Source organism: Electrona antarctica (assembly GCF_951216825.1).
Source record: "Electrona antarctica genome assembly, contig: scaffold_421, whole genome shotgun sequence".
In the NCBI taxonomy this organism is placed as follows: Eukaryota; Metazoa; Chordata; class Actinopteri; order Myctophiformes; family Myctophidae; genus Electrona; species Electrona antarctica.
The window spans coordinates 71993-85722 of record NW_027637009.1 but is presented as its reverse complement, the minus strand read 5'-3'; the positions used below and the strand labels follow the sequence as shown (position 1 = coordinate 85722).

The 13730-nt window shown below is 48.5% G+C and overlaps 1 protein-coding gene across 1 annotated transcript in view; it reads right to left on the bottom strand.

Moving 5' to 3' along the window:
* Positions 1–3376: 3376 nt before the first annotated feature.
* Positions 3377–13730, bottom strand: part of LOC306919511 (cadherin-11-like) — a 25157-nt gene continuing 14803 nt past the window's right edge. The window contains exons 6-9 of the mRNA XM_079532272.1: positions 11904–12021; positions 7212–7463; positions 5635–5786; positions 3377–3767 (exon numbers count right to left, since the gene is read on the bottom strand). Of these exons, the coding sequence (XP_079388398.1) occupies positions 3399–3767; positions 5635–5786; positions 7212–7463; positions 11904–12021 (891 nt within the window). The 3' untranslated portion in view covers positions 3377–3398. The remainder of the gene's footprint in view (positions 3768–5634; positions 5787–7211; positions 7464–11903; positions 12022–13730) is intronic.

Below are 13730 nucleotides of genomic sequence, written 5' to 3'. Positions count from 1 at the left end.
ACAGTCTGTCTGGATTCATTTTAAATACAGCCTGTCTGGATTCATTTTAAATACAGTCTGTCTGGGTTCATTTTAAATACAGCCTGTCTGGGTTCATTTTAAATACAGCCTGTCTGGATTCATTTTAAACATACTATACTGTGGAGTTTGTGTCTCACCCTGTGCAGATTGTAAGTTGCTTGATTCACGATTTAGACACAGATATTAATAATAAGATATTAATTTCATCACACACGCCACCCCTTCATATACAAACCCATGTGTAACAGCCGTTGGCTGTTTTTTGTGATTAATGATGATAAGTATATATAGAGCTGATGCTATCATATCTTGATATATGGCTTGTTTAGCAGGTACTAGGTTATAGGAGGAGCGCCTATTATGTTGCCTGCTACTGGTTGTTGCTTCTGTCCCCTGCAGGTGCTGAGCATTGTGTCCCTAATGTGTTGCCGTCCTGAGGAGGGCCTGGCTTGGAGCCTGATCAGCCCTCGGATTGGTCCTGTGGCAGCTCAGGCCTCGCTACCTGGACTATAAAGCTCACTCTATGCCTGGACGTCGGGGTGGGAGCACTCCGGCGTGTGGCCTTCCCGCCAGCCGACCACTTATGTGTTTCATGTCAGGTTTAGTTGTAGTTCCATTTGTCTGTGTGTTAAGTTGTGTCGTTTGATCATCAGTCATGTAAGTCATTCCATAATTCTGGGCTCACAGAGCCATTCTGTCCACCATTTTGTCATGCACTAAGCCACTTTGTATTTATTCTGTGAATTGAGTATTAAAGCAGATAATCTTTTATGAGCTGTGTTGTTCTTTCATACATGTTACGGGCAGTAAAACCCCTAGACTTGAACAGTTCGTAACACCATGGTAACTTCAAACTCCATTTATACTATGATAGATGCACTGAAAACACCTGCCTTTGGTTCTGATGTCCTTCTAATACGTATAAAATATTATTATTATTAAACTTTGTTTATTTTTATACTTTTTGGGAAAACAAGAAAGAAAAAGTATAAAATAAAAAAATAAATGATAAAATAAATGAAAAAGGGAGTTGAAAGTTGAAACATGGTCGCCTCACGTATTAGAAGGACGATATCAGTCACCAGAAAATTGAGTTACAACAGGTTTGTATTGGAGGGGGGCGTGTCTCATAAAATGAATATCAAATATAAACACTGAATCAAACAACTTAAAAAACTGTCCCGTCTGCCCCCAAACATGTTGGAAGTGAAACATCCATTTAAGTTTAAGGCGATATTTACGTAAGATTCCATGTTGTTGTTTTTCTAAGCTCACAGGTTGATCGCGGTGAACTCTCGGGAGAAAACGTGATGTTCGATTGGTCGTTGGACGTGATCCGTGGTTGTGGAAGGTGATTGGTTGATGTAGACTGGTGAGGGGGCGTGGTTAAATGGGGTTATGGTGTGATTGGTGGATACTCTCGTGTGTCATGTTTTTTATAACCAACACGGTGAAATAACAAAACAAAGTGAAAAATCTCATCCACAGATTTTTTTTCTTTTTCTCTTTCTTAATTGTTCAGTTTTCTCTCCTTCTCTTCGTGGCCTTCTCTGAATCCAGAGCTTTTCCACACATGGCACTGTTTATTTGATTTGATTTCAGTCTGTGTAATGCTACAGGGCATTAGCTACCTAGCTAGCTAGCTCTCTAGCAGTCATACTCTTAACTGCCGTATTGTTGCTTGTATGTCTCTTGAGTTGTTGTCTATTTATTATAAGGCCACCACTTCACAGTATCAACAACCCAGAGTCTGTCCGTCCGTCCGTCCGTCCGTCCCTTCGTACGAAAACCACGACAAACATGAAGTAGATATTTCACGTTTCTTAACCTACTCGAAGCTTCTGGCTCCCAGCCAGCCAATCAGATGTCTTGTTTCATTGGGCTCCAGCCAATGAGGGGGACAGTCCACAGAAAGGTCAACCAATAGGACAGCGGTTCTCAAAGTGAGGTCCAGGGACCCTTCAGGGCTCCATGTGGTCCAGGGACCCTCCATGAGGTCCAGGGACCCTTCAGGGCTCCATGTGCAAACAGAAGAGTCTGTAACTCTCAAGAGTGGACAAAATGAACCAAATGGTCCATTGTGTCCACTCTAAGAGTTACAGGACAAAATGAACCAAATGGTCCATTGTGTCCACTCTCAGAGTTACGGGACAAAAGGTCCACATGGTCCATTGTGTCCACTCTCAGAGTTACGGGACAAAAGGATCACATGGTCCATTGTGTCCACTCTCAGAGTTACGGGACAAAAGGACCACATGGTCCATTGTGTCCACTCTCAGAGTTACAGGACAAAAGGACCACATGGTCCATTGTGTCCACTCTCAGAGTTACAGGACAAAAGGATCACATGGTCCATTGTGTCCACTCTCAGAGTTACAGGACAAAAGGACCACATGGTCCATTGTGTCCACTCTCAGAGTTACGGGACAAAAGGATCACATGGTCCATTGTGTCCACTCTCAGAGTTACAGGACAAAAGGTCCACATGGTCCATTGTGTCCACTCTCAGAGTTACAGGACAAAAGGACCACATGGTCCATTGTGTCCACTCTCAGAGTTACGGGACAAAAGGACCACATGGTCCATTGTGTCCACTCTCAGAGTTACAGGACAAAAGGATCACATGGTCCATTGTGTCCACTCTCAGAGTTACGGGACAAAAGGATCACATGGTCCATTGTGTCCACTCTCAGAGTTACAGGACAAAAGGACCACATGGTCCATTGTGTCCACTCTCAGAGTTACAGGACAAAGGGACCACATGGTCCATTGTGTCCACTCTCAGAGTTACAGGACAAAAGGATCACATGGTCCATTGTGTCCACTCTCAGAGTTACAGGACAAAAGGACCACATGGTCCATTGTGTCCACTCTCAGAGTTACAGGACAAAGGGACCACATGGTCCATTGTGTCCACTCTCAGAGTTACGGTCGTCCTAGAACTCAAAATCACCACCGATGATAGAAAAGTATTATTTTGTCCGACAACCGACGTTCAAGTTTACGATTCTCACGTCTTCATGACAACAGAGGAAAGGGGGGCGGGGGGGGGGGGGGGGGGGGGGGGGGTGGAGCTTCCAGACGGTGGCGCTATGATCCCATTTACTGTTTCCTATTAACTCATGAAATCCTGGCAAACTTTTTGGGGACTTGATCAGGGGGGGGGGGGGGGAGGTCAACATCCTCCAGCTCCAGGTGTGTATTCGGTCCCCAGCTCTAGATAATCGTAGTCCAGATATTTGGGGGGTGGGGGGTGAGGGGTGGGGTTTTGGGGAGGGGGTGTTAGGAATCCTCTCCATCCTCCAGCTCACTCTCCTCCACGTCTTTGGGGGGGTGAGGGGTGGGGTTAGGGGAGGGGTTAGGGTTTAGGGGTGGGGTTAAGAGTCCTCTCCATCGTCCAGCTCACTCCCGTCCAGGTCTTTGTTCCCGTAGAGGTCGGCCAGCCGTTTGAAGCGCGGTCCCCAGCTCTGCAGGTAATCGTAGTCCAGATCCGACTCCGTGGTGACCGACTCCAGGGAGCTGAGGGAGCCGGCCACGGAGCCCCGCCCCTCGTAGCCGTAGATCTGGATGGAGTCATAAGGGGGCGCTGTGGGGTCGCCGTCCGCCTCGGCGATACGAGACTTGATGAAGTCGTCCACGTCCACGCTGTTGGCGGCCGGGTGGCGCCCCCCGCCTGGCCGCAGCGGGTACTGCAGCTCCGGCTTGATGTCCTTACGGGGCAGGAAACCGTTGGCGCCATCTGGGTTCTGGAGACGAGATTATTATTATTATTATTAAATCATTTATTACACTGTCTGGTTCTGGAGACGAGATTATTATTATTATTATTATTATTATCATTATTATTATTATGAAATCATTTATTACACCGTCTGGTTCTGGAGACGAGATTATTATTATTAAATCATTTATTAAACCGTCTGGTTCTGGAGACGAGAGGAGGGAGAGGAAGTGTTGTAGTGTAGTAGTGTTGTCCAGTAACATAGCATAGTGTAGCATAGCATAGCATACCGTAGTGTATTTGTAGCGTAGCGTAGCATAGTATAGCATAGTATAGCATAGCGTACCTGTAGCATAGTGATGTCGAAGGCCTCGGTGTCTTCCTCTACGTGTAGTGTTGGAGTGTAGTAATATAGTCTAGTAGCCTAGCCTAGATTACCTGTAGCATAGCACACCTGTAGCGTAGCATAGCATAGCATAGCATAGCATATTACCTGTAGCGTAGCGATGTCAAACGCCTCTGTGTCTTCCTCTAAGTGTAGTGTAGGGTTAGCGTAGCTTAGCATAGGGTTAGCGTGGCGTACCTGTAGCTTAGCGATGTCAAACGCCTCGGTGTCTTCCTCTAAGTGTAGTGTAGGGTTAGTGTAGCTTAGCGTAGGGTTAGCTTAGCATAGGGTTAGCGTGGCGTACCTGTAGCGTAGCGATGTCAAACGCCTCGGTGTCTTCCTCTAAGTGTAGTATAGGGTTAGCGTAGCTTAGCACAGGGTTAGCGTAGAGTACCTGTAGCGTAGCATAGCGTAGCGTACCTGTAGCGTAGCAATGTCAAACGCCTCGGTGTCTTCCTCTAAGTGTAGTGTAGGGTTAGCGTAGCTTAGCGTAGGGTTAGCGTAGAGTACCTGTAGCGTAGCATAGCGTAGCGTACCTGTAGTGTAGCAATGTCAAACGCCTCGGTGTCTTCCTCTAAGTGTAGTGTAGGGTTAGCGTAGCTTAGCGTAGGGTTAGCGTAGCTTAGCGTACCTGTAGCGTAGCGTAGCATAGTATAGGCCTCGGTGTCTTCCTCTACGTGTAGTGTTGTAGTGTAGTAATATAGTCTAGTAGCCTAGCCTAGATTACCTGTAGCATAGCACACCTGTAGCGTAGCATAGCATAGCATAGAATATTACCTGTAGCGTAGCGATGTCAAACGCCTCTGTGTCTTCCTCTAAGTGTAGTGTAGGGTTAGCGTAGCTTAGCATAGGGTTAGCGTGGCGTACCTGTAGCGTAGCGATGTCAAACGCCTCGGTGTCTTGCTCTAAGTGTAGTGTAGGGTTAGCGTAGCTTAGCGTAGGGTTAGCGTAGAGTACCTGTAGCGTAGCATAACGTAGCGTACCTATAGCGTAGCGATGTCAAACGCCTCGGTGTCTTCCTCTAAGTGTAGTGTAGGGTTAGCGTAGCTTAGCGTAGGGTTAGCGTAGCTTAGCGTAGCATACCTGTAGCGTAGCATAGCGTAGCGTACCTGTAGCGTAGCATAGCGTAGCGTACCTGTAGCATGGGTTAGCGTACCTGTAGCATGGGTTAGCGTACCTGTAGCGTAGCATAGCGTAGCGTACCTGTAGCGTAGCAATGTCAAACGCCTCGGTGTCTTCCTCTAAGTGTAGTGTAGGGTTAGCGTAGCATAGCGTAGCGTACCTGTAGCGTAGCATAGCGTAGCGTACCTGTAGCATGGGTTAGCGTACCTGTAGCGTAGCGTAGCGTACCTGTAGCGTAGCGATGTCAAACGCCTCGGTGTCTTCCTCTAAGTGTAGTGTAGGGTAGGCTTAGCGTAGCGTAGGGTAGCTTAGCGTAGCGTACCTGTAACGTAGCATAGCGTAGCGTACCTGTAGCATAGCATACCTGTAGCGTAGCATAGCGTACCTGTAGCGTAGCGATGTCGAACGCCTCGGTGTCTTCCTCTCCGCCTCCCTCGTCATCGTACGTGATGATGTTTTCTCTGATGTCATCGTCCTCCAGAATGATCAGCGGGATCTTGTGCTGCCGCCGCAGAGCCACGAATAACACCACGATACCTTTAAATAGATAACAATAATACACGAATAACACCACGATACCTTTAAAACAATAATAGAACCACGATACCTTTAAATAAATAACAATAAATTAATATCCCGCAGAGCCACGAATAAAAGCACGATATCTTTAAATATCTATCTAATAATTTAGCGATCGCTGTCTGTCCGTCCGTCCGCTTCCGGGTCACCAGTTAAGTACATGTTGGGACGGCTTCCGGGTCTACAGTATGACGGACACAGATTAATACGGGGACACACTTTTCCGCGTAACATACACGGGGAAAATAACTCGGACGGGGCATGTTAACGTCAACACACGCGCTGTTTCGACACCACACTGAACATCATTTGCTGTTCATATATTCAGAACGGGTATATCTATCTAATAATTTACTTCCTTCCTCTCCCCGCAAATCACGTGTCACCAGTGTCACCAGCGAACTGCATGTTGGGAAGGCACATATTTATACTGGGACACACTTTTCCGCGTAACAGACCCACAGTCCACACGGGGAAAACGATACTACTAGCTACTCTTGCTGAACACACAACGTCACAATCACAGTAGGCCTACACTGTGGAGGACTTTCGTTTCGCATTGCGGGAGGCATACTATGGTCCGTGTGTGTGTGTGTGTGTGTGTGTGTGTGTGTGCGCGCGCGCGAGCGCACATAATAATGAATAACCCATCCGTTACCATATATTCAGAACGGGTAAGGACTAGTACATAAAACAATAACGATACATAAAAGGTAGATGAAAGAGAAGTTATGGGAGCAGATTTTCGTGAAATTGTCGCACAGGTGCTCGTTTCGTGCACATGCCTGGCTGACTAGCCCTGGGTTGTGTTGACCTCTTGGTTCGTGCCCTGTGTGTGTGTGTGTGACTGTGTGTGTGTGTGTGTGTGTGTATGTGTGTGTGTGACTGTGTGTGTGTGTGTGTGTGACTGTGTGTGTGTGTGTGTGTGTGTGTGTGTGTGTGTGTGACTGTGTGTGTGTGTGTGTGTGTGTGTGTGTGTGTGTGTGTGTGTGTGTGTGTGTGTGTGTGTGTGTGTGGGTGGGTGGGGTGGGGTGTGGTAATGAAGCAAATGAATCGGTCCATTAATTTGCTTCCATGTGTTTTACTTGTATTACGATGCACCAAACGCTTGTTCCCAAACCCAGGCGTGAAGGTTACGGTTAGGGCTACCTAGTCTCGTCTTGCCAGACTGTTGCCTCTCGCAATTTACAAATGTGTCTGAGTAAAATATAAATGCTTCCGTCATACAGTCTGGAGCAACAGAAGCTCTGATCACGAGTAAAATATAAATACTTCCATCATACAGTCTGGTATATGATGTATCTTACCCAGTAGAATGACTGCTAGTACTACTAGTAATACTAGTAATACTACTACTACTACTACTGGTAGTGTGTATCTTACCCAGTAGAATGACGATGCAGGCCAGGATGGCGATCAGAGCTCCGGTGCTCAGCCCGGCCGGTAGGACGTAGGGTTCGACGTTGCAGGACAGCAGCGTTCCGTGTCGATCACAGGAACACACTCTTATGGTCAGCGTCTGCGTGGAGCTCATCGACACGGGAACGCCGTTGTCGTTGATCTCGATGGGAAGATGGAACACGTCCTGCTGGGACCGCACAACTTTACGGAGAACCTGGATGGACGCTGTACTGTCTGTGGAGTGGATAGATTACATTACGGTCGACTTTATACCATGCTGGAACACAGCCGGTCAGGGAGAAACCTCATAACTCCATCTATATTTATACCAGTGGTTCCCAAAGTGGGGTCCGGGGACCCCCAGGGGTCCTTGAGGGAGTTCCAGGGGGTCCCCAGCTAAATGATAGTTTGGAACCAAATGGACCCTTATGGGTCTGTAACTCTGAGATAGATTACATTACAGTCGACTTTATACCATGTTGGAACACAGCCGGTCAGGGAGAAACTGTGTTCTGACTGTGTTCTGACAGCCTTCCTGTGTTCTGACTGTGTTCTGACAGCCTTCCTGTGTTCTGACTGTGTTCTGACAGCCTTCCTGTGTTCTGACTGTGTTCTGACAGCCTACTTGTGTTCTGACCTTTTCCTGTACCTGGACTTTGTTGACTGCCTCCTCCTCCTGTTTGGTGAATAAATACTTTAATCCGAACGGAGCTGCATCTGCCTCTCATCTGCCTCTCATCTGCCTCTCATCTGCCTCTCATCTCATCTGCCTCTCATCTGCCTCTCATCTGCCTCTCATCTGCCTCTCATCTGCCTCTCATCTGCCTCTCATCTCATCTGCCTCTCATCTGCCTCTCATCTGCCTCTCATCTCATCTGCCTCTCATCTCATCTGCCTCTCATCTGCCTCTCATCTGCCTCTCATCTCATCTGCCTCTCATCTGCCTCTCATCTGCCTCTCATCTCATCTGCCTCTCATCTTCCTCTCATCTGCCTCTCATCTCATCTGCCTCTCATCTGCCTCTCATCTCATCTGCCTCTCATCTGCCTCTAATCTCATCTGCCTCTCATCTGCCTCTCATCTGCCTCTCATCTGCCTCTCATCTGCCTCTCATCTCATCTGCCTCTCATCTGCCTCTCATCTCATCTGCCTCTCATCTGCCTCTCATCTGCCTCTCATCTGCCTCTCATCTCATCTGCCTCTCATCTCATCTGCCTCTCATCTGCCTCTCATCTGCCTCTCATCTCATCTGCCTCTCATCTCATCTGCCTCTCATCTCATCTGCCTCTCATCTCATCTGCCTCTCATCTGCCTCTCATCTCATCTGCCTCTCATCTCATCTGCCTCTCATCTGCCTGTCATCTGCCTGTCATCTGCCTGTCATCTGCCTCTCATCTGCCTCTCATCTGCCTCTCATCTGCCTCTCATCTGCCTCTCATCTCATCTGCCTCTCATCTGCCTCTCATCTCATCTCATCTGCCTCTCATCTCATCTGCCTCTCATCTGCCTCTCATCTCATCTGCCTCTCATCTGCCTCTCATCTGCCTCTCATCTGCCTCTCATCTCATCTGCCTCTCATCTGCCTCTCATCTCATCTGCCTCTCATCTGCCTCTCATCTGCCTCTCATCTGCCTTTCATCTGCCTCTCATCTGCCTCTCATCTTCCTCTCATCTGCCTCTCATCTCATCATCTCATCTCTCATCTGCCTCTCATCTGCCTCTCATCTCATCTGCCTCTCATCTGCCTCTCATCTGCCTCTCATCTGCCTCTCGTCTGCCTCTCATCTCATCATCTCATCTCTCATCTGCCTCTCATCTTCCTCTCATCTGCCTCTCATCTCATCATCTCATCTCTCATCTGCCTCTCATCTGCCTCTCATCTGCCTCTCATCTCATCTGCCTCTCATCTGCCTCTCATCTCATCTGCCTCTCATCTGCCTCTCATCTGCCTCTCATCTGCCTCTCATCTCATCTGCCTCTCATCTCATCTGCCTCTCATCTTCCTCTCATCTGCCTCTCATCTGCCTCTCATCTCATCTGCCTCTCATCTCATCTGCCTCTCATCTTCCTCTCATCTGCCTCTCATCTCTCATCTGCCTCTCATCTCTCATCTGCCTCTCATCTCATCTGCCTCTCATCTTCCTCTCATCTGCCTCTCATCTCTCATCTGCCTCTCATCTTCCTCTCATCTGCCTCTCATCTCTCATCTGCCTCTCATCTCTCATCTGCCTCTCATCTCATCTGCCTCTCATCTTCCTCTCATCTGCCTCTCATCTCTCATCTGCCTCTCATCTCTCATCTGCCTCTCATCTCTCATCTGCCTCTCATCTCATCTGCCTCTCATCTCATCTGCCTCTCATCTCATCTGCCTCTCATCTTCCTCTCATCTGCCTCTCATCTCTCATCTGCCTCTCATCTTCCTCTCATCTGCCTCTCATCTCTCATCTGCCTCTCATCTCTCATCTGCCTCTCATCTCATCTGCCTCTCATCTTCCTCTCATCTGCCTCTCATCTCTCATCTGCCTCTCATCTCATCTGCCTCTCATCTCTCATCTGCCTCTCATCTGCCTCTCATCTGCCTCTCATCTTCCTCTCATCTGCCTCTCATCTCACTTTGGGTCCTACACTGTCTTGACTCCAACCGTGACAGATAATGGTGTAATAAATACTAATCTAGAGCATGTTATTCATTACAGTCAAGATGAAGGACGGTGATACTGGGGTGATAAATACTAACATATTATTCTATTCAAATGGCCTCACCATTTATTTTATTATGATTGTTTAACCCATTCTGGGCGGGAACCCCTTTTGGTGTTAGCATTATGTTATGCTTTATCTATTGAAAAATAGCAGATCTACAAGATCATAGTAGGTCTGCTATTTTTGAAAAATCGTTAAAATGTGGCGCAAATCATTGAATATATATTTCAGAGCGAACATTTTTAACTAACATATTTGCTTCTGGGGGGGGGGGGGGGGGGGGTCCCTGGAACTACATATTTTGAGATGGGGGTCCGTGGTAACCTGACTCCACCAGATGGGGCAGCAGAGAGTACACTGGGTTCCCCCTCCTGCTCCCATCTGGGAACTCTCAGGCAGACTTGATGCCCGGCCACAAAACGGCCTGGCCAATCAGCAGCAGCTTCTAGCAGCTTCTAGCAGCAGCTTCTAGCTTCTAGCTGCTGCAGAAAAATGTTGGGATTTAGAAGCCTTTTTTTAAAAATCGACCTCAGTCCAAAATGGGTTAAATTCTATGATATGTTCTATAAGCTGGTAGTGTGAATAATGGAATGGATTATGCTAACGTTTCCATCTGTAGAGAGACTGCAAACAAAGCGGACATTTTGTTTGTTGTGTCTGAGTGCGTGCGCCCCTGTGTCTCTCTGCGTGTGTGTGTGTGTGTGTGTGTGCGGAATGGGGAGAGGCCAGACAGATGGAATGAGTCATTCAGTATAGAGGTATTTACCAGGTGATGTGGTCCTACCCCCCCCCCCCCCCCTCTCCTCCCCACACACACACACACACACACACACACACACACACACACACACACACACACACACACACACACACACACACACACACACACACACACACACACACACACACACACACACACACACACACCCACCCCTTTCACTCCTTCATCCATGAAGCTTATTTCACACCTTGGTGGAGATGAAACCCCTCGACCACACCTCCTGACGCGCACACACACACACACACACACACACACACACACACACACACACACACACACACACACACACACACACACACACACACACACACACACACACACACACACACACACACACACACTCGTCTCTCTCTCCCAGCGGTCCAGTCAGTTAATTCAATCAACATCCTCCAGACACACAGATGGACAGAGACATGCACCACAGTTACTGCACGCTGTGTGTGTGTGTGTGTGTGTGTGTGTGTGTGTGTGTGTGTGTGTGTGTGTGTGTGTGTTAGGGATATGGGTAGTAATTGGGTTAGGGTCTCAGTGTGTTACCCAGGGTTCTCAACGTTTTTGGCTGTGGACCCCCTCTGGGGACCCCCTCTGGGGACCCCCGGAAATGCATTGGCCATGTCTCGCGACCCCCGCCCCCCTCCCCACCACCAATACAAACTGACTGAGAAAATAACCTTAATAATAGAGAAAATCTATCATAAATGAACTGAAACCAGATATAATCTTAAGGAATGTTTATGCACCACGTACTGTAAACTCTTCATTTCCATTGTCCAGCCATTCAGTTGCAAAATAATAATAATATTATATATATATATAATAATAATAATAATTTGGGGATCCCCCAAAATAATTTGGCGACCCCCTCCGAGGGGTCGCGACCCACAGGTTGAGAACCCTTGGGTTAGGTAGTGAGGGGTACAGGGTTAGGGTATCAGGGGGTTAGGTAGTAGGTACTGAGGGGTACTGAGGGGTATTGAGGGGTAAGGGTACTGAGTGGTACTGAGGGGTACTGAGGGGTACTGAGGGGTAAGGGTACTGAGTGGTACTGAGGGGTACTGAGGGGTAAGGGTACTGAGTGGTACTGAGGGGTACTGAGGGGTACTGAGGGGTACTGAGGGGTAAGGGTACTGAGTGGTACTGAGTGGTACTGAGGGGTACTAAGGGGTACTGAGGGGTACCGGTTTAGGTACCTCTGTTGTCCTGTAAAGAGAAGTTCTGGTTGTGGTGGATCTCTGGAGGGAAGCTGAAGGTGAAATGTTGTCTGTGAGACATCTCATCTCTGTCCACCGCACTCACTGTCCTGATGATCTGTGCACGTACACACACACACACACACACGCACGCACGCACGCACGCACGCACGCACGCACGCACGCACGCACGCACGCACGCACGCACGCACAAACACAAACACACACACACACAGAAATAGAGAGAATGTCCCTTACATTGTAATCAGTCTTTTTTGTTGAATATGTACCTTAATAGGACGGAGATTATTGATATCAAAACCGATCGCATCCACAGCCTGGGACCGCCTGTTGACCTATGACCTATGACCTATGACCACAGCCTGGGACCGCCTGTTGCATCCACAGCCTGGGACCGCCTGTTGACCTATGACCTATGACCACAGCCTGGGACCGCCTGTTGCATCCACAGCCTGGGACCGCCTGTTGCATCCACAGCCTGGGACCGCCTGTTGCATCCACAGCCTGGGACCGCCTGTTGCATCCACAGCCTGGGACCGCCTGTTGCATCCACAGCCTGGGACCGCCTGTTGCATCCACAGCCTGGGACCGCCTGTTGCATCCACAGCCTGGGACCGCCTGTTGCATCCACAGCCTGGGACCGCCTGTTGGGTTAGGGTTAGGGTTAGCCCTAACCCTAACCCTAACCCATCCACAGCCTGGGACCGCCTGTTGCATCCACAGCCTGGGACCGCCTGTTGCATCCACAGCCTGGGACCGCCTGTTGCATCCACAGCCTGGGACCGCCTGTTGCGCAACATCGAATGTGGAACGTAATTGAAAATGTTCCCCCCCTGTTTAGCCGACGAGACCAAAAATCTTAAAACGTTAATAACTCTTGATCTAAATCATCCCGTCCAATTCTAAGCAAAGATCCTGTGTTAGACGGCCCACCGCAGTCCAGTCGCTAGTGGCGGTAGATTTAATCATACCTCCCGTTGTTGTTGATCGCCTCTAGAGTGTTTTGGCTACATTTAGCTGCTACAGGGCTGGGCTCTGATTTAATGGATTAAATAACCCTGGATGGAGACTACACTACCCATACTGCATTGCAGCGTACCTTCCCAGGGGGAGTGTTTTCACATAGGGAGACTACACTACCCATAGTGCATTGCAGCGTACCTTCCCAGGCGGAGTGTTTTCACATAGAGAAACTATACTACCCATAATGCAATGCAGCGTACCTTCCCAGGGGGAGTGTTTTCACAGATGGAGACTACACTACCCATAGTGCATTGCAGCGTACCTTCCCATGGGGAGTGTTTTCACAGATAGAGACTACACTACCCATAGTGCATTGCAGCATACCTTCCCAGGCGGAGTGTTTTCACATAGGGAGACTATACTACCCATAATGCATTGCAGCATACCTTCCCAGGGGGAGTGTTTTCACAGATGGAGACTACACTACCCATAGTGCATTGCAGCATACCTTCCCACGCGGAGTGTTTTCACAGATGGAGACTACACTACCCATAGTGCATTGCAGCGTACCTTCCCAGGCGGAGTGTTTTCATATAGGGAGACTATACTACCCATAATGCAATGCAGCGTACCTTCCCAGGGGGAGTGTTTTCATTATAGGGAGACTACACTACCCATAGTGCATTGCAGCGTACCTTCCCACGCGGAGTGTTTTCACAGATGGAGACTACACTACCCATAGTGCATTGCAGCGTACCTTCCCAGGCGGAGTGTTTTCACAAATGTAGACTACACTACCCATAGTGCATTGCAGCATACCTTCCCAGGCGGAGTGTTTTCACA